The 22,928-nt window shown below is 41.3% G+C and overlaps 1 protein-coding gene across 1 annotated transcript in view; it reads right to left on the bottom strand.

Annotated features, from left to right (window-relative positions):
- LOC126266661 (uncharacterized) overlaps window positions 1–22,928 on the bottom strand; it is a 272,935-nt gene that overhangs the window by 34,091 nt on the left and 215,916 nt on the right. Inside the window, exon 10 of the mRNA XM_049971077.1 lies at window positions 3,712–3,802. Within this exon, the coding sequence (XP_049827034.1) occupies window positions 3,712–3,802 (91 nt within the window). The remainder of the gene's footprint in view (window positions 1–3,711; window positions 3,803–22,928) is intronic.

Consider the following 22,928-nt stretch of genomic DNA (forward strand, 5'->3'; position numbering starts at 1 on the left):
GGGAAATGAAGAGTTGCAAATATAAAAAAAGATTTTTGAACAGTTTCACAAATATGAAGTTGACATGATACCAAAAAGAGGAGTTTGCTTAGATTCACCAGCTCCCAGCACTACACGCTCTGTGCATCATTCAATGACCTTCATTAGCTGAAAAGATGGAATGCTATGTTGAGTTCACCACTAGAATTTCATAGAAGATACATTTCATACTCACAAGTAAGGAATGCCCATCTGTGGGCAATACATGAATAAATCTTTTCCAGTATTTTAATCTGTAATACTTAGCTTACATCAAATCTGTTTGACTTACACCAGCATGGATCACAGATCTTATAATTTCCTAGTCACTCATAAAACTTAAGATGGACCTTAAGAACAAAATTAACAAACAGTACTTTGCATAGGCTTCATGTTAGTATTATTGCTCCATTACTTGAGAGAATAATGAAAGAAAGTTTGAAGGTCTTCCAAAAGTGGCAAACTTAAATATAATAGTTTGTAAGCAGTGTTGCAAAATGTAATTAACATTAAACATTGGTTATATATGTGGAAGAGGCAGCTCAAATCTTTTAACATGTTTGAAAGTTGTTTGATGTACTCCAGTGATAAAAACAATGACACTACAATACATTAGATACTTTCCTTGTGAAATTATGGTCACAAACCAATTGAAGAATTTTATCAATCTCTGCAGAGTCTGATGAAACATTTAGAGATATTATGCACATGGAAATTATTGAGCTGCAATAGAATTAGACAAGTGCAAGGATATAGAGGAAGAACATTGTCCATCACCTGTAGAGGTACATTGTTTGCGAAGGAACATGCCCAATGCAATTTGTCACTGAACTGAATGGAAGGACCAAGGAATTATTTCTAAGGAATGTTCGCTCATCATTCTCTTCAGACTGGTCTCATTTCCAACGCATTCTCATTCAATTGGTCCCATCCCTCATTCTCATCTCAAACTCGTTTGCTCATTCTCATTCATTGTTCCCACCTTGGTCTCATTTGGTAAGGCTCATTCTTTTCTGGATTCTCATGTGTTCATTGTTCCAGCTCCACTATTGTTCATTCAGCTGTAGTTCCTTGCATTCACTGCATTTGTCTTTCCTTGTTCAATTTCAAATCACAGGTCCATGCACTAAAAGCACAAGCTTCAGATTTAGTTAATGTACCCAGTTCCATTTAGTTTTTTGCCTAATTGCTGATACATGTCTGCAGTCCCAGTATTCATTGGAATTCCAGCATTGTAGCACCGTTGCACACTGCTATGGAAACTGAAACAAAAGTACAGCACCCGTTAATAAGGGGAGTATCATGCAGAATCATTTTCTGTATTTGAGGGGGACCAAGGCTGCAACAGCCTATGCTGAAATTGGGGGAAGAGTATGGTAACAATGCACCATCCTATGACAAAGTATTTAGGTGATACAGGTGCTTCAAGAGTGGTCCAATAAGACTGAATGATGATGAACAAAATTGCAGACCATCTTTCAGAAGAGCAGTAGAGACCATTGTAGCGGGACTTTGGAATTCGCCACGCTACGCTCATTTCCCCAGATATAAATTATAACATTGCAGCTGTATGAGCACTCGACAGCAGAGAAACTATTTGTAAGAAAATGAAGGTACAAAAAATTGTAACTATTTTTGTTTTCTACCCACTCTTGTCTCTTGGGAGCGGAAGTTTAACTTCACTTATTCGCTAGTCTTGGTATGATTCAGACATAAAAACATATTCCTTAGTCTTGGACTGATTAAGACGTAAAAAACTTATTGTTGTGCAGACATATTCTATTGTGGAAGCTTGAATGAAATTTGGAGGATGGAAGCAGCAGTAAAATACATTGCATTCAATATCAAGATGGCTTTAATTTGTAGACATTAGTAATTCCTGGAGGATGAAATTTACTGCAAGTTTTTGGAGCAGCTACGACTTTTCATGCACAAATGAAGCGGGAGATTGTTGGAGAACAAGACCTGGATGCCACACAAGAGAAGACATATTAACTTGGTAAAGAATGAACTCTTCTCTACACCATTTCCCCCTGTTAATCACATTTTGTTAGTCTCTGTTCTCTTTCAAATAATTTTTGTGGTAGAAATTGATTTGACTTTTGCTCAGAAACGCCACAAGGACCACCCCAACAATAGCTTTTCTGAATCAAGAAGAGCTTTTCTGTAATATGAAGTCCAATTTGCATTTCATTCTTTCCCTTTTTCACAGTTATTAATGATTTTAAAACCCCCTTTTTATTCACCATTTCTTCTCACATTTTCAACCTTTTCTTTTCTTCTCTTTTTCGTTTTTATTAACCACTACACCGTTGTGATCAAAGACAACTGAGGTGACTGTGGGAAATGTCAAAATCACTCTTCTACATCTTACATGACTGCACCCTCTGGCCTCCAAAACTACTCAAATTCATTCAAGAAGTCTGATGAGTGAAGGAATCAGCAGCAATGTTGCTAGTGTATAAGGCCAATCCAAGTGACTTCTTTAATTGCCTAACCATGAGAAACAATTGCTGGGTGCATCACTAGGATGCGGAAATGAAGAAGCAAACTGAGTTGTGACAAACACAAGAAAAAAATGTGAAGTCCCTACATTGACTGAACGAGCTGGTGATGAGTGTTTTTTGTGGATGATCTTCACTATGCAGGGTTAAATCTGACTTTGGCACAGAAAGGGGTAAATTATGCTGCCACAAAAGTCTTTGGGCACCTACCAAACAGCATCAAAAGCCTGACAGATAGCCAACTAACATTTAAAAATAAATTAAAAGAATTTCTAGATGACAACTCCTTCTACTCATTGGCTGAATTTTTAGATATAAACTAAGTAAAAAAAAAAAAAAAAAATCATTAGTGTCATGCAATATTTTGTGTAATGTAATTTCTTGTACAGACATCTTTTATTAACCTGACACGTTCCACATCATTACGAAGTGTCGTATTCATGATCTATGGAACAAGTATTAATCTAATCTAATCTAATCTGTGAGTGTCACAGTTATGTTCATAACAAGCAAGCCACCAGGAGAGCATATTACTGACATCTCCTAATGAGGCTATTAAGCCAAAGCGCTGTGGGCAGATGTGACAATAACCCAGCCCATTGTGCACAGGACACAGCCAAACACACTACCGTCAGATTTTGTCTCCCACCCCCCAGTAACAACATTATATTCTCCTGTCAGGGCACACTGTGCAGTGCCTTCTTCTTCCTCTTTCCTTTGGAGAAGAATTTCTGGAATTACAGAGCGCTTATTTATAAAGTGGAACATTTCCTGAATAGCCACAATGCAGATTTCTACAACAGATATTTCTAGTGAGCCATCCATCATTGGAAAAAATGTGTTGCATCAAAGGGTGAGTAGCTAGAGGAGGACCAACACCATCACCAATTATCACAATCGAAGCTCAGTTTTTCTGAAGCAGCATTTACAGACCATGACAGTATGACAGTAGATAGCTTCATGCTAACATTTTTTCATCCCATGTGCAGATGCTGAGCACCAAGAAATAATGGACGCAACAGAAAGCTCTGACCACACAAAGCATTTTCATACAGTAACATAGAGCATGCACGAAACACTTTATAATAAACACAGATTTTAATGATTAATTTATAGGCAATTTTGAGAGCAAAAATTATACTAAAAATAAATAATTAAAAAATCACAAAGCAAAAATGATTATGTTTACCACTGGAGTTGGAGGCCTATCTCTGGAAGAGCGGAATGGTCCTTTAACATCCACCAAAGATGATCTCCCAATTGTAGTGGCATTTCCAAAGCTGTGTATGGTAAAGGACATCAGTTATACTTGTGTCAACATTCAGTTCTCATTTGTATTTGTACCTTTAAGGCTAATGTCTAAGCCACACAAGATAAAAGGTAAATTTGTAAGTGGCGTGACAACACTTTGCAGGCAAGATAAATTGTTCCACTGCCCAGCCCATATAAAAGTAGGAGCAAGAGAGGGACAATTGTGGAGGTTTAAAAAGGAAGGGCAGATCACTCAGACTGAGGGTGAGAGAGACCCACCTGTAGAGAGGACAGGACTACAGGACTACAGGACTACTCACTACAGGTGTGTGTCTCAGCCTGGGCCTGAGTGACCTGCTCTTCCCTCCTAACCTTCTCCAACTATCCCTCACTCCTTACTAATGAGGGATCTACTAGTTCAACAAGCCAGGTAGTGTGCCACCTGTACACCTAAATCTACATGATTACTCTGCAATTTACAATTAAGTGTGTGACACAAGGTTCATTAAACCACCTTTACACTACTTCTCAACCATTCCACCATCAAACAGCACACGGGAAAAATGAACACTTAAATCTTTTCATGTGAGCTCTGATTTCTATTATTTCCTCATCATGATCATTTCTCCCTATGTAAATGGACACCAACAAAATGCAATAATGATCAGAAAAAACAAAACACCTATAATGACTAGAGAAAGGTCAATCATATTCATAGGACATATACATTAGTATGATCTGCAGAAATGATTAGCATTTGAATCATGTCAGCCTGTTGGTTCAAGATCAACATCAATATCACAGCGCAACACTACTTAAGAGTAAAGAATTCCTGCGGCTTTTGTTGTCACTATAAACTGAAGGTTATATCGCCAGTGTGACTTGAGCGGATGTGCAGGATGCCTCACAGACATATGCACATAGCATACCATCAAATCAATGAGTTTGAAAGAGGGGGAGTTATTGGCATGAGAGAAAGTGAGGCATCTATCTGGGAAATTGCTGCTTGTGTGGGACAAATATGTTTTGGCAGTGCAACGGGTGTGTGCAGAATGGTTCATGGAATGCCACAGAACATGACAATATGGGTCAGGTAGCACCACCCAGACCACCCTCTGAGAAGATCAAAACCTCATCTGAATGGTATTACAGGACAGATCTGTGTCCTCCACAGCTCTCTCACAACAGTGGAACACTGTAATACACTCCTGGAAATTGAAATAAGAACACCGTGAATTCATTGTCCCAGGAAGGGGAAACTTTATTGACACATTCCTGGGGTCAGATACATCACATGATCACACTGACAGAACCACAGGCAACAGAGCATGCACAATGTCGGCACTAGTACAGTGTATATCCACCTTTCGCATCAATGCAGGCTGCTATTCTCCCATGGAGACGATCGTAGAGATGCTGGATGTAGTCCTGTGGAACGGCTTGCCATGCCATTTCCACCTGGCGCCTCAGCTGGACCAGCATTCATGCTGGACGTGCAGACCGCGTGAGACGACGCTTCATCCAGTCCCAAACATGCTCAATGGGGGACAGATCCGGAGATCTTGCTGGCTAGGATAGTTGACTTACACCTTCTAGAGCACGTTGGGTGGCACGGGATACATGCGGACGTGCATTGTCCTGTTGGAACAGCAATTTCTCTTGCCAGTCTAGGAATGGTAGAACGATGGGTTCGATGACGGTTTGGATGTACCGTGCACTATTCAGTGTCCCCTCGATGATCACCAGAGGTGTACGGCCAGTGTAGGAGATCGCTCCCCACACCATGATGCCAGGTGTTGGCCCTGTGTGCCTCGGTCGTATGCAGTCCTGATTGTGGCGCTCACCTGCATGGCGCCAAACACGCATACGACCATCATTGGCACCAAGGCAGAAGCGACTCTCATCGCTGAAGATGACACGTCTCCATTCGTCCCTCCATTCACGCCTGTCGCGACACCATTGGAGGCGGGCTGCACGATGTTGGGGCGTGAGCGGAAGACGGCCTAACGGTGTGCGGGACCGTAGCGCAGCTTCATGGAGACGGTTGCGAATGCTCCTCGCCGATACCCCAGGAGCAACAGTGTCCCTCATTTGCTGGGAAGTGGCGGTGTGGTCCCCTACGGCACTGCGTAGGATCCTACGGTCTTGGCGTGCATCTGTGTGTCGCTGCGGTCTGGTCCCAGGTCGACGGGCACGTGCACCTTCCGCCGACCACTGGCAACAACATCGATGTACTGTGGAGACCTCACGCCCCACATGTTGAGCAATTCGGCAGTACGTCCACCCGGCCTCCCGCATGCCCACTATACGCCCTCGCTCAAAGTCCGTCAACTGCACATACGGTTCACGTCCACGCTGTCGCGGCATGCTACCAGTGTTAAAGACTGCGATGGAGCTCCGTATGCTATGGGAAACTGGCTGACACTGACGGCGGCGGTGCACAAATGCTGCGCAGCTAGCGCCATTCGACGGCCAACACCGCGGTTCCTGGTGTGTCCGCTGTGCCGTGCGTGTGATCATTGCTTGTACAGCCCTCTCGCAGTGTCCGGAACAAGTATGGTGGGTCTGACACACCGGTGTCAATGTGTTCTTTTTTCCATTTCCAGGAGTGTACATCAACGCTACCAGGGGTGACAGTCCATGGCCATTTATTATGACATTGGTTTCGTGTGCATCATCCACTTCGCTGTCTGCCTTTGATGAATGTGCAGGAACATGCTAGATGGCAATGGTGTATAGGATGATGTCAGTGGGAACAGGATTGGCATCAGACAGAGTTTTTGGATGAATTCAGGTTCTGTTTGTCTGAAAAAGATGGCTGTATTTTTGTTTGCCACAGACAGTGGGATTGGCATCACAGTGAGTGCATTTTCACACGATATAAGGAACAAACTCAAGGCTTTATAATGTTAAGTGCTATTGGGTACAACCACAAATCATAGATGGTGCATGTTCAGGACATTCTGACCAGTGTGATCTATGTGAATGACATCATGTAGTCATACCCTTTCTGCACAACACCCTGGGTGCCATTTTTGAGCAAAACAATGCACAACCACATGCCTTCTTGATGTCTCAGGATACCAGCCTTTTGTCCTGGCCCATGTGTAGGTACATGATGAAAGACCCCAAGGATATCATACAGTTAAAGTTATTAAAAACAAAAATGAAATACTGATCAACCATAAGCATTGGCAAAGACATTAATTATGAATGTGCAGTAAGGTGCAAACAAATGAAAAAACATTCATTCATTTTTTTGTACATGATTTTGTTTCTGACTCTCTTGTATGTAGATGTTCTGTTAAGAAGTGCCGTTTGGAATATGATGGGTTACAAGTGTTTTGTACTATACAAGTTTCGAAATAAGAAAAAAATTGATACCAGTATTAAATTTTTTTTATTCAAGTGAAGTGAAACCAAGTAAGGAGAATTTTCTTATTTGTGATGCACACTGGCGTACTTGAAGCCCACTGCTTGCAACTACAATTGAAATGTAAGAGAAGAAGTCCAATAGCCTAAAATTTGTACAAGCACAGAACATTTCTAAAAATACAATTGTATTATCCCCTTTAAATGCCTTTCATATGCATATGTATTTACTAATTTTTATTTTATTTTATTACAAAACAACTGTTGACCTGTGTGCCAGGACTTCAGGGCACCAGTTGTGAGTAGGGTTTGTTAACTATTGTTATAGTAAGAAATTTCTATGACATTGTTATGAATCATAAAAGCTAATTTTCTGTATTTTTTGTTTGCGTGTATCACAATGAAGAGCTTGTAAAGCAAAAAGACAAAAATTGAGGAGAAAATTTTGGAAAGGAATAAGAATTGGACACAGGTTACATAAAATTTTCCATAGTAAGCTATTCTGTTTGGCGCAGCACAGGAAGGACAGCTATGCAAATTGCTTGGATGGTTATACCTGGTGGTGCCTCTTTTGATGCATATAAAAACCTTTTCCTCATTATTCCATTCCTTGAATTTTATGGTGGAAAATTTACAGGAATTTTTCACTGTGATACACATTGTCAGTAAAACATAAAAGAATTGTGAGACAATAGTTTACGCATGATAATAGACATAAAACTGTCTTTGACATTGCATAAATCACAATTAGAGTACAAAATTTTAATGTTTTTTTTTTAATTTTTACTTTTTCATGTTCACACAACATGGCAGAAAAATATATGTCCATTTTTGATAGCAATAACGAAAATGCAATCAGCCAAGACAGCATAGAAATGAACGATAGAACAATTGAAGTTCAGGCATCCTGCATGCCTATTGCAGAAGGTTTAAGTAGGTCAGACATGAGTGTCGCAGGTGTGAAAAATGACAGCAATGCTCCATGACAGAATAACCTTGACAACACAATGTTTACAACTGATGAGACAATGTCACGCATCTCCCAAAGTGATGTACCACTCATGAATGAAACATCAGAGAATGATACAAATATCAATCTTGACAACACATTTCAAACACTACTTGTTCACAACACATACATTAATTTGGAAAGTACAGCTGACAGCAGCCACAATACTACAACTGAACCACTACCGTGGCAGTTACTGTCTAACATAAATATGATATTTGATAATATGAAAACCAATCTCAGTGATATGAAACACAATAAGAACACCAATTTCAGTGATATGAAACAAGATATGAATACCAAAATTGATAATTTGACACACAGTCTGAACACTGTCACCCAAGATCTAAATGTGATGAAACAAGAACCAAAACAAGTATTCAAGGATTTGCAAGCCATGATCTCACAGAAATTCAATGACTTAGCCAAAAATTTTTGCAGTGATATCTAATCAAAATTGAATGATATGAATAAACAAGTAAAGCATGAAGTACTTTTGAAGTTAACAGTAACATTATGGAGTTAAAACAGAAGGTAGATCCTGTATATGACCTTCATGATCAAGAAGAACAACAGATAAGTAAAATCACAGACGCAAACACAAATATTGAAGCCACACAAAACCTGTTGTGTTTGAGAGTAGAAAAAGTAACCACTGTTGTTATGAAGGTGTACCTCTAGTTGTAGACAAGCTTACTTTAAAAGTAGCAACATTAGAAGTTGCCTTGGCATGTGCTAAGAAGGAGAGGGAAGATCAATGAAAATCTGAGTGATATCATAGTCAAGCTGAAGCAGGTACATTAATTAATGGTAATAACATTGCAGAGAAGCTAGCAACAGATTGTAAGTTATACACAGATGTAGTAGAAAGGCCTAATCAGAAAAAAAGTAAATGAAATTGTGAACAAGGTAAACCTTAACCTACAAGCTGTGGAAAATAGGATCCCCAATCTTTTAGAAGAAAATATTACCATATCTTGAAATATGCAAATAAATCATGCACGGGCAACAGTGAACAAACCTCAATCTGTTGGTATTCATCCACAAATTGTCACAAGTCCCATGGCAGGTACCAGTGACAGCTGTAGAGCGCAAAATGTAAACAAACCCACAACTCCAATACCTGAACAATTACCAACCAGAATTACTGGTAACTACAATAAGAAACATAAATATGACCACAAATGCCATGTGTTTATCAACTATTTTTGCAGATGAAGGTTTGCTGAGACATTGACAGTTTCCTACATTCACTACTGAATGAAAAAGAATGAACCCAGTAGTATTTATCAGTGCTTTTCATCATGTATTTACAGGCAGCTTGATGGAAGCATAGAAAATCAGATTTGTTGTGGGATACATGCAAGGTGATGTTATTTTATGGGCAACTGAAGTGGCCGAATGTTGCATCAGTTATATCCAATTTCATCAAGATTTCTTCAACAAATACTGCTCTGAGGCAGTGCAAGAAAGACTCAGACACGAGGCATTTAACCCTGCACTATTCAATGGCAAATACAGTAGTCTACGTGGATACTTTGAAAAATACCTGAATAAGACTTGCCACTGTATGAACCCAATATCACAGGTAGATGTGTTAAAAATTTTGAAAAGTCATTTACCATTGCACATTAGAGAAAAATTAGTCACAATGTCAGAGCACAACACTAATTATTTTATGTCAGTGCTTGATTCTATCGATTTAATCTATGAGGAAAGACCTGTACCCAATAGAGCAACAAAAATTCAGGCACAACAACAACATAGTTAAGTAAATCAGTCAGTGCAATGTGATCTAAACACACAGCAAAGATGGTACACACAACAACAAAGTCACTTACCCAGAGGTAATGAGTACAATAACAGGAACAGAAAAAACAATCAATTTTTAAAAAAATTTCAAAACAACAGGAATAATTTCAATGCACGAGTGAATTAAAATTCACTATCACAAAGCCCTATGCCAAACATAAACACAAAGTCAGCTACATGAGCTGCATATGACGATTCATGTCTGGTAGACACCACACCCCAATGCACAAGCCACATTCAGTGCCATGTGTTTCAAACAGTGCTTCTAATGACTGTCACGAGCATGATATGACCACTTCACAGGGAGCAACCCCATGTCTTGATAAACATTCCCCCTCTCTCGTGAACCAGCCATGTGACTCAGCGGCCATCACTGTTCCCCACATGATGCCAATGCCTCTCTCGTCTGGGCCAGTTACCTGAGGCAAGGCTGACAACGGACAGTCTCTGCACATCCCAACTGGCTCTGCACTGTGTGTGCAGCCCACCTCTCCAAAAAAGCACATGCCACACTCATGTAATAGGCATGTGACTTTCGTGCTGCCTTTTCCCACTCACGCTAATGGTTACACCTCGCCGCGCCCTACTCATCCGAAAACTTTGAGTCAGGACAATAATTAGTCTCGTGTGCAGTTCTCAGTTTCTTCCATCACTGACGGAATGACACACAAGATAGTTACCACTGCCAGCCCTCGTATTAGGCACACGGTTAGATGCCTCAGCCCCATTAAGTTGTGCACTGTCCGACAGCAAATTAATGAACTTTTGGAGGCAGGTATCCTGCAACCGTCAGACAGCAACTGGTCTTCATCGATTCACCTCATCACCAAACATGATGGTTCTTTCAGAGTGTGTGGCGACTACAGACACTTAAATGCTTGTACTGTCATGGACAATTACCCAGTGCTGAACATAAACGATTTCACTCTTATGTTATCGGGTGCCACAATATTTAGTGTTATTGACCGTAAATGTGCCTATCACCAGATTCCTGTAGCACCAGAAGACATTCCAAAGACAGCTATTATCACACTACTTGGTTTGTTCCAATACAACTTCATGCCATTTGGCCTGAAAAACGCGACACAAACATGGCAACGTTTCATCGACTCAATCTTATGACAGTTCGAGTTTTGCTTTGCATATCTGGATGACTTACTCATTTTCAGCAACTCGGTTGAAGAACATGAAAATTATTTATCCAAGGTCCTCCAGACCTTGAACTTCAATGGTATCGAGGTCAACAAGGGCAAATTCCAATTGCGCCAGTCTTCTGTCACATTTTTGGGTTACACCATCTCCACAGACGGAATATAGCCTCCCAAATCCCACGTGCAGGCAATCATGTCACTGCTGCCTCCAGCTTCTTACAAAGAACTCTGACGTTTCTTGGGTGCAATAAATTACTACTGTCAGAATCTGCCTTCTGCTGCTGCCGTGCAGGCCCCAGTGACAGATTCACTGTCAGGCAAACAGACTTCAGGCCTTAAACCAGTTCGTTGGACTGAACCTATGCTGGAGACCTTCAAGGCTCTAAAAACTTCCTTATCTCACACTGTGACACTTGCCCTTCCTGACCCGTTGGCCGAATTGTTCATCACTACGGATGCCAGCAACATCGCGGTGGAGGCAGTACTACAGCAATGCAAATGTGACATGGTTTCTCTCCTTCATTTCTTCTCTAAAAAACTGTACAGCTCTGAAGAAATATTCCACTTTTGATATGGAACTTCTGGCAGTCTATGAAGCTGTCAAATACTTTCCCCCCATGTCGAGGGCCATTCTTTCTTAATCCTTACTGATCACAAACCACTAGGGGACTCTTTATGCAACCCTCCCAAGGACTAATCCCCTCGGTGTTTCTGCCACTTTGATTTAGTCTCTCAATTCACAACAAATGTTTGCTACATCAAAGGTACAGAAAACATCCTCACAGATTTTTCTTGTGGCTCAATACTGTCTCACGCATCATTGACTTAGCCAACGCGGCCACTCTCCAGGCCTCTTTCGAGGAATCTCAAGCTTTCCTTGCAGATCCTCAAACATCTTTTGTGTTTACCAAAGCCAAGTTCTGTGGCATTTTGGACGAGCTGTGGTGTGATTGAGATTCTTCTACTGACACCCTGCAGCCATTGCTTCCGCCCACAATGTGCTTGCTGGCAAGCCTTCGACACCTTGCATAACCTCACTCACCCTGGCATTGATGCCAGCACACGATTCGTATCTGAGGCATTTAGTTTGAAAAAATATTAAATGGGACTGTCAGACCTGGTCACGCAGCTGCATCTCCTGTCAACACAACAAAATTGGCCGCCAAACCTCCCCTACATTAGGCAAGCTCGATATTCCACAAGGAAGACTTCGTCATGTACATATCGACCTTATCTGTCCACTACCACCGTCGAAGGGCCACAGATATATTCTCTCCACAATCGACTGCATGTCTCACTGGGTGGAAGCTGTTCCTTTACCCAATATCACTGCTGAAAATGTGGCCAAGGATTTCAACTCCTCATGGAATGCCAGGTTTGGTTGTGTCTGCCCTGTTCACCATTTTATGTAACATCTGTGGCATTAAAAATATTCATACAACAGCCTACCATCCACAAAGCAATGAGTTAGCTGAACAGTGGCACTGCTCCCTTAAAACTGCCCTCAGGTGCCATGACTACCTCTGGTCTGAGGCACTTCCATGGATGTTACTCGGTCTCCGTTCGACCTTTGAGGAGAGCCGGAACAATCCATCTCCTCCATGTTAATTTTAGCAAATAGAAGAAACATTTTTTCTACAACCATTAAACATAAGGCTCCAAAATTTGGGCTACATGTTCAGTGCATATTTCTCTATAAAGTTATAATGCCCTGTGAAGAAATATTTATCGGTTTTTGTTTTATAATTTCTTTAAACAGATGCTCATTTATTTCTCTAAATTTTTGCACTTTTTATTCTATAACTCTTGAATTATACTATTTTTTTTTTACAATTTGTTATAAAAATGAAGGAAAAGTGGCTTCCAAAGTTTTTAATACATTCCTGCCCGATATGATGGATTATCAGCATCCTCTTCTTTTTCCAGTGTTAGTTTCCTTTCCACTGGTCTTTTTTTCCATTTTGCTACATGTTGTAGGCTTTTGTCTCTTCTTCCTGCACCTCTTAGTCTTTCTTCATCAATTAGGCGCATTGTGGAAATGGTGTTGTGTCCTGGTTGGAAACTTAAACGTTTCAGTACATCACATTTGATAATGTTTGCTTCTCTGTATGTTGCCACTGCATCATACACTCCAAAATGCAATTTTTTATCTGTACAAACACTCCTTTCAGAATCCTAATCCAAATTAAATTATTTACACTTTCAATTGGATTTTGTGTTTTCCCATGTAAAGACTTTTCCAATAAACTTGGCTGTGATAAATCTCTGAATATTGGCTTGATTACATCAATTACAGCATTTGGCAAACTGTTTTTATGGGCATATTCCTTTCCTGATTTGTACTTACACCATGAGTCATCACCTGTGGGGCACAGTGCATGTTGTGGGTGCTCATTTGTTGATGCAGTATGGAAAAATAATGCCCATACTGCTCTCCTCATATGCTCAATGCTTCTTGTATTTTGCCTAATTGCATACCCATAATACCTCTGCAATCTATCAATTGCTTCATCTGTCAATCTTCCTCTTCCTCCAAGGGTCTTACCATCACTAAGCTTCTGGGATCCTAATGTCTGCTTTAGTTTGCACAAGCAAACCCCTATGAACTTCTGCGCATATCCAATGCACTCCTGTTTTTTAATGTGAATTTCATTGCCATGAGGTCTGAGTTCCTCTACAGCTTTATATCCCTTAGAATCACCATGTCTTACATAGTTAGTGTATAGTACATTATACCACTCCTGTGATCTGGAAAAAATTGCTTTCACTCCCTCTACTTCCATCGCTCCACTCGTGCAATGAAAATTTGCTTCACAACATTCACTATGTTTGTCCTAGGTATTGCCCTTACATCTACTATGTTTTGAGAAAATAGCAACATCAATTACTTTGCAACTGTCTCCACTGGTAGCTGTCACAACTCCATTTAGAGATTTATGACTTCTACGTTTCCATGATCCATTTAAAGCAACAGTTAAATCTCTACAATTCCCATTATCTGTCACAGCTTCTTCAACTGCTTTCTTCATTGTTGCTTGAGCAATACCTTCAGCAGATGATCCCACCAATTTATTATAAAATCCAAACTTGGTTGGTGGTTTTGGTAAGTTCATAATTCCACATAATATTGTCTCTGCAGCACTGCACTTGCCAATGCAGCGCAAGCCATACACTAGACTAACATTTATATCATACACTATTGCCACTACAAGGAATACTGTTAGAATTAGAAAACGAGATTTCTGCAGCACATTTGTTACACTTCAATAACATTTTACATGCTAAACCACTGTGTGAAGTTTTTTCAATTCCAGTCCTTTTTCTTTGCAATACTTGGTATAACACGTTATGTTTCAAAATATTAGAGAACAAGGAAATGTTAATTATTTCATTCACATCATTACTATTGCTTTCATTGTTTTCAATTTTTTCTTTACTGACACACAGTTTCTTGCTGGAAGAAGTTCTATCACTTTCATTTGGAGTAGTCAGTGAAGCAGTATGAGCAGCATCTCCCTTCAAAACAACAAAAGATTTATTTTTCCACTCACTGTGCCCATTCTTAAACACTCAATTGATGAAATGGGGCATATTGATATCCGCAAACCAAATGCATAAAACAGGTACAAGCAAAATTCGTCAAATACGCAAAATTGAACAGCTAAACAACACAAAGCAAACTCCACAAGTCAACACACATGTTATAGCATTTATGTTTACCAATATGAACAGTCACTTGTCACAGAGATAAAGCCATACAACGTTGGAAAACAAAACACTGTCTAATTCTGCTAAGATACAGTGCTTGCAGCAAGCGGTGCCGTCTGAGGTGACACCCCAAGCCACTACAACTGTTTACGCAGCACGTCAACTTTGAAGTGATAAAAAACACAATTAGAATTCACTTAGAAGGGTGAAACTTTATTTGTTTTATTCAGAAAACTCGAAATAATTTTATAATGAAAAAAAAAAAACAATGGGGGTCTGTGTGGCGTCGATAGGTCGTATCGACCATGATTAAGACCATCATTGGACTCTTATTGCCCTGCTGAGCCTCTATGTTGGTTTTTAGTTCTGTTCTGTAACGCAACCTGTGTGCACGTTTATGACTAACTACAAAATATACACTCCTGGAAATGGAAAAAAGAACACATTGACACCGGTGTGTCAGACCCACCATACTTTTCCGGACACTGCGAGAGGGCTGTACAAGCAATGATCACACGCACGGCACAGCGGACACACCAGGAACCGCGGCGTTGGCCATCGAATGGCGCTAACCGCGCAGCATTTGTGCACCGCCGCCGTCAGTGTCAGCCAGTTTGCCGTGGCATACGGAGCTCCATTGCAGTCTTTAACACTGGTAGCATGCCGCGACAGCGTGGACGCGAACCGTATGTGCAGTTGACGGACTTTGAGTGAGGGCATATAGTGGGCATGCGAGAGGCCGGGTGGACGTACCGCCGAATTGCTCAACACGTGGGGCGTGAGGTCTCCACAGTACATCGATGTTGTCGTCAGTGGTCGGCGGAAGGTGCACGTGCCCGTCGACCTGGGACCGGACCGCAGCGACGCACGGATACACTCCAAGACCGTAGGATCCTACGCAGTGCCGTAGGGGACTGCACCGCCACTTCCCAGCAAATTAGGGACACTGTTGCTCCTGGTGTATCGGTGAGGACCATTCGCGACCGTCTCCATGAAGCTGGGCTACGGTCCCGCACACCGTTAGGCCGTCTTCCGCTCACGCCCCAACATCGTGCAGCCCGCCTCCAGTGGTGTCGTGACAGGCGTGAATGGAGGGACGAATGGAGACATCAGCAATGAGAGTCGCTTCTGCCTTGGTGCCAATGATGGTCGTATGCGTGTTTGGCGCCGTGCAGGTGAGCACCACAATCAGGACTGCACACGACCGAGGCACACACGGCCAACACCCGGCATCATGGTGTGGGGAGCGATCTCCTACACTGGCCGTACACCTCTGGTGATCGTCGAGGGGACACTGAATAGTGCACAGTACATCCAAACCGTCATCGAACCCATCGTTCTACCATTCCTAGACCGGCAAGGGAACTTGCTGTTCCAACAGGACAATGCACGTCCGCATGTATCCCGTGCCACCCAACGTGCTCTAGAAGGTGTAAGTCAACTACCCTGGCCAGCAAGATCTCCGGATCTGTCCCCCATTGAGCATGTTTGGGACTGGATGAAGCGTCGTCTCACGCGGTCTGCATGTCCAGCACGAACGCTGGTCCAACTGAGGCGCCAGGTGGAAATGGCATGGCAAGCCGTCCCACAGGACTACATCCAGCATCTCTACGATCGTCTCCATGGGAGAATAGCAGCCTGCATTGCTGCGAAAGGTGGATATACACTGTAGTAGTGCCGACATTGTGCATGCTCTGTTGCCTGTGTCTATGTGTCTGTGGTTCTGTCAGTGTGATCATGTGATGTATCTGACCCCAGGAATGTGTCAATAAAGTTTCCCATTCCTGGGACAATGAATTCATGGTGTTCTTATTTCAATTTCCAGGAGTGTATCTCGATGCGGAATTTAATTGGGATAGTTATTGCATTTGACCGATAATCATATGGTGTCCCCATAACGTACTGTATCTGAATTAGGTGGTATTTTTGATGTAGATGTGAATGAGAGGTTTAAAGTAACTGAGGTTGGAAAGTATTAGACTGGTAGCTTACTGCAAATAAATGCAGTTGAGATAAGTGATTTTGATGGAGATGAAAATGCATCGTTAGTGATGTTGTTGATGAGGTAATTTTGGAGGAATATGATGATGATGAGTATCAGGTATTTGAGGAGTTTAAGAATATTGAACTTCCAGAGTTATTTGTGAATGATGTTGACAATGCAGGTACAGTAAGTGATGTACATGATGTTGCAAGTGAGAGTCATGGTATACCAGCCCAGTCAGAAAGAGTTTCTCACTAATGTAATGAAGAGTAATAATGTAATGAAGATTAATGATCCAAACAGTAAATGTGAGTTATCTGTAAGCATATAGAGTAAAGGTTAAAATTTTTTGAAGTTTGTTTGGGACCAGATTAATGATAACATAGATAAATATGCATTCTAGAATAAGTTAGCTGCGGTTAATAAAAATTTGTATCCTAATTGGTGGAATGAAATGAAAGAAGATCTAAGCAGGATGTGTAAATTTGACAGTAATATACAGGGTGCCACAGAATAACAGGAATGTTGGAAATGAGTAATGGCAGCCATGGGCAGATGGCAACATTGCAGGTTCATGACATTGGCAAGTAAACAGTCCACCATTTGGGTAATCATGGATCAGTGGTACAGACAACAGCATGTGTTAGCCATAAAAATATTTTACAAAAACAATGATAGTTTGGTAGAGGTGCAGAGGAAGTTATGAGGATTTTATAATTTAGGACGCCATGATGCCATTCTGTTGAAACATGTAATAAAGTGATGGATTAATAACTTTGAAGAGACTTTATCTGCACTCAAGAAAAAACCAACAGGATGACCAAGAAGTGTGCATTCTCCTGCAAACATTGATGTCATACACAAGTATATCTTAAAGAGCCCATAGTGTTCAACTTATAAGCAAGCAGTAATGTTTGGAATATCCTGGGAGAGTGCTCGCTGAATTCTTCATCTTGATTTAAAATTTCAACTGCACAAACTACAGATGGTGCAACAATTGAAGGACAATGAGTACCAGTTACGATTAGGATTCGGTCAACAAATAATATCAAAAAGAAACAATGATGATGAATTTCTAAACAATTTCTGGATGTCAGATGAGGCACATTTTCATTTCACAGGTGAATAAACAGAACTATCATTACTGGGCAAACACAAATCCTAATGGTGTTCATGAAAGCCCTTTACATGCTACTAAAGTGACAGTATGGTGTGGTGTTTCATTACATGGGATCATCGGACCATATTTTTTTGCAAATAAACAGAGAAACACAATAACTGCCAATACTGCTCATTACATGGAGATGTTACAAACTTTTGTTACACCTTCGTTGGACAACTATCCAAACATCCAAGAAGCCTGGTTTCAACAGGATGGAGCATCACATACTGCACAGCAATCAATGGCATATGTGCAAGAATTGTATGGCAACCATGTGATCTCACGATTCAGTAACATTCTGTGCCCATTTACATCACCATATTTATTTGTCTGTGATTTTTTCTTGTGGGGCTACCACAAGAGCAAAGTCTACATGACTCAACAAAGAAACCTGGATGAGTTAAAACAGAGAATTTGATGCAATTCACAGTATCCCAACTGAGATGTTGCAGCAGTCAATGAAGAACCTAAACAGTAGATTTCACAAATGTATTCATCCAGGACAACACAATCTACAGCAAGTAATTTTTTAAAAAATATAAATGCCATAAATGTTTCATAAATGGAAAAGTTGTAAGGTCTCTATTACTATGAATGCAATTTGCTTCCTTCATCACTTCTAGTTATATTGGATTGTGGAACTGTTCCTGTTTTTCTGGGTCACCCTGTATTTTGTGTTCTTTCTTTAACAAGTGATGTTAGTTGTACCATGGGATCCTTTCATGTGTTCAATCTTTACTTGACAATATGAGTAACCAAAGTAATGCTATGATACCAGTACAGTTGATAAAACTGTGTGAAGACAGTGTAGATGCTACATTTGATGAAACTGAAAGTGATCTTTTGCATGGAGTGTCTGACAGCAGAGAAGATGATTCAGTATTTGGATGTCCTTACATTAAAATTAAGATTGATCAGTTGGAAGATAAATGTATGAGTGATATGGGTAGCTCAGTTTGTGGTGTATCTGAACAATTTAGAGACAAGATCCAATACAGTAAGAATTTTGTGGAAATTTCTATTGCACAAGTAAAGATAAGATGTGCTACTGGAAAGCAAAGAAAATTTTGTTGTGGAAAAGGCACTGATAAGGAAAAGAAAGTGAGGAAAAGAAATAAGAATACAGGGCAGTGGAGGAGAATATAAGAAAAATGAACAGCTAGTTAACAAAGGCATAATCATCAACTGCTAACAAAGAAGTACCACTCAATACACTTAAGTATGAGAATTGCAACAAATGCCCAAGAAAGTGTAGTGAGATCAACAGTGAGACTGTTGTGAGGGGAATTTTCCATGGATTCTGGAGGATGAAAGGCATAAAAAACAGCAGTGACAGCATTTAGGTACACTTATTAAGGAGATGTCTGCAGCAAAGTCACATTCTGCAGTTACACAGTCTCAAAAAACAGTGGTAAAGAAGTGCTTTCAGCTGAAAAATGGTTGTGAAGTTCAAGCAAGTCTAGGATTTTTCCTGAGCACTTTCACTGTATGAGAAACATTTGAGCAATACATACAGAAGAAAAGAGATAGCAGCAAAATGATTTTGACAGTTGACAAGAGATGTCATCATCATCTATGTATAAGCAAATCCAAAGAGACAAGGGAGAGAATAAGGAACCATATAAAATCAATTCCTATTGTTGCACTGCATTACTGCCAAAAGAACAATATGGTCAATTCTTAGATTTGAATATATAAGCAATGCATGAAATACATAAGGAACATTCTGAAGCAGAACAGGTTACTGCTCAAAAATACTGGCTCTATAGAGAAATATTTAATACAGATTTAATACAGAGTTTAACATAGGCTTTCATATACCTAGAAAACATGTATGCAACCACAGATGTCACTTTCAAAATCTCTATTATGAATATTAAGAAGCGGAGAAAAAAGACCTGCACTAAATGGAAAAGAGGTAGCTATAAATCTAAAAACTGAAATGAAACAATGGGTCCAAACAAGAGAATGCCATTTACTGGAATATGATCTAGAAGCTAAGGGGTACAGTCCAAACATAGTAGCTAAGGGCATTTTCCATCAAAGAAGACCAGCTTTATACAATCTCACATTATACAATACAGTTACCAGGAAAGCTAGGAGTTACATGTAGCACAAAGTTGAGGCTAAATGTGGATCAGACAAAGAATCATCATGTATATTTCAAGAACTCCAGAAGATCTCAGCACCTGTGGAGGAGAGAAGCAATGCTTCTTTGATCCTGGACTGTGTGCCAGTATAGAGAACACTGCAAAAATACCTTAACATCAATGACCCTAGAGGATGTTATACTGTTTTTCAGACTGATTCAAAATAAAAGCTATAATAAATCACTGAAATGAACCAGAAGAACTTCCTGGATTTTGGTGCTATGCAGAAGGAACAGCTGAAAAATACAAAAATTGTCAATGATGTAAATCAAGTACGACAGCTTAATGTGATGAAGCTTTGATATCACAAACATTTCCATTATCGACAACTCAAATGTTTGGCAGTTTACAGAAAATTCCAAAATTATGATTCAGTCTTCCAGTTGGAACTGAAATACCACCTTTTTTTGTTTGCAACAAGTAGTATTACAAGATTTCTAATATTACACATACACTCCTGGAAATTGAAATAAGAACACCGTGAATTCATTGTCCCAGGAAGGGGAAACTTTATTGACACATTCCTGGGGTCAGATACATCACATGATCACACTGACAGAACCACAGGCACATAGACACAGGCAACAGAGCATGCACAATGTCGGCACTACTATAGGGTATATCCACCTTTCGCAGCAATGCAGGCTGCTATTCTCCCATGGAGACGATCGTAGAGATGCTGGATGTAGTCCTGTGGGACGGCTTGCCATGCCATTTCCACCTGGCGCCTCAGTTGGACCAGCGTTCGTGCTGGACGTGCAGACCGCGTGAGATGACGCTTCATCCAGTCCCAAACATGCTCAATGGGGGACAGATCCGGAGATCTTGCTGGCCAGGGTAGTTGACTTACACCTTCTAGAGCACGTTGGGTGGCACGGGATACATGCGGACATGCATTGTCCTGTTGGAACAGCAAGTTCCCTTGCCGGTCTAGGAATGGTAGAACGATGGGTTCGATGACGGTTTGGATGTACCGTGCACTATTCAGTGTCCCCTCGATGATCAACAGAGGTGTACGGCCAGTGTAGGAGATCGCTCCCCACACCATGATGCCGGGTGTTGGCCGTGTGTGCCTCGGTCGTATGCAGTCCTGATTGTGGCGCTCACCTGCACGGCGCCAAACACGCATACGACCATCATTGGCACCAAGGCAGATGCAACTCTCATCGCTGAAGACAACACGTCTCCATTCGTCCCTCCATTCACGCCTGTCGCGACACCACTGGAGGCGGGCTGCACGATGTTGGGGCGTGAGCGGAAGACGGCCTAACGGTGTGCGGGACCGTAGCCCAGCTTCATGGAGACAGTTGTGAATGGTCCTCGCCGATACCCCAGGAGCAACAGTGTCCCTAACTTGCTGGGAAGTGGCGGTGCAGTCCCCTACGGCACTGCGTAGGATCCTACGGTCTTGGCGTGCATCCGTGCGTCGCTGCGGTCCGGTCGCAGGTCGACGGGCACGTGCACCTTCGGCCGACCACTGGCGACAACATCGATGCACTGTGGAGACCTCATGCCCCACGTGTTGAGCAATTCGGCGGTACGTCCACCCGGCCTCCCGCATGCCCACTATACGCCCTCGCTCAAAGTCCGTCAACTGTACATACTGTTCACGTCCACGCTGTCGCGGCGTGCTACCAGTGTTAAAGACTGCGATGGAGCTCCGTATGCCACGGCAAACTGGCTGACACTGACGGCAGCGGTGCACAAATGCTGCGCAGCTAGCGCCATTCGATGGCCAACACCGCGGTTCCTGGTGTGTCCGCTGTGCTGTGCGTGTGATCATTGCTTGTACAGCCCTCTCACAGTGTCCGGAGCAAGTATGGTGGGTCTGACACACCGGTTTCAATGTGTTCTTTTTTCCATTTCCAGAATTGTATGTATTGTTGATGTGTGTGTATGTGTTAAGTGTACTGTAATGTTCATGTTGTATGATGATGATGATGATGCTGATGATGATGAGAGAAGGGAAGGGAGAGGGTGAAACCCAGTGCCACCACATGGCCTACTCCTCATGAATAGCACCAACGAGGTCACCAAAATAAACGTCCCCAGCTGACAGACATATCACCATCAACTATGTCACATGCCTTCAGTTCATCAGACACTGTGGATATTTTTGGCATTTAAATCACGAAATTGGTGCACAGTCTGGTGATCAAGAACTTGCTGCTACCATCTATTTTTCCCCTGACAGACAAATACTGGCAGTGCAAATTTGTTTCCACCACTAGGTTTTGAACTGACTTTCCCCCCAGATCGAACACCACCATACAACCAAGCATTGGCGACCTTTGCAATGGAGATAAGTTCGGAATACCACTGAGCACTAAGATCTTCTGGAACAGAAAATGAAAAACCTCATGGATCTTTGTTGTACAGGCATGATCAAGGACCAGTATCACACACTTCACAAAAATCTTCAAGAAGTGAAAGCTGAAGGTTAAGACTGTGGAGGCAATGGTTGTGATGAAGTGAGTGAGAAAGTGAACATTCAGTGGTGACATTGGTGCAAATTCACTAACATGCTTTTGTTTTAACCAGAACTGTTCAGTTTTTAATGTGCAACTTAATTTTTTTTATATATACTTTCTCAGAAAGGGTCATATCTCCAAAACATAAAGCTTCTAATCATAAAGAGATGTCTTCTTAGCACCATATTAAACAATAAATAATGGGCAACCAGTAAGGATTATTTTTTAAGATATATTCTCATATGATAGCTTTTTAAGTGTATTCTTTAGCGGTGTAGAGATTTTTCAATAAAGCTTGTATCATGTCACTCAAACATGAAATTTACATGTTAAAAT

This window comes from Schistocerca gregaria, chromosome 4 (assembly GCF_023897955.1).
Source record: "Schistocerca gregaria isolate iqSchGreg1 chromosome 4, iqSchGreg1.2, whole genome shotgun sequence".
Classification (NCBI taxonomy): domain Eukaryota; kingdom Metazoa; phylum Arthropoda; class Insecta; order Orthoptera; family Acrididae; genus Schistocerca; species Schistocerca gregaria.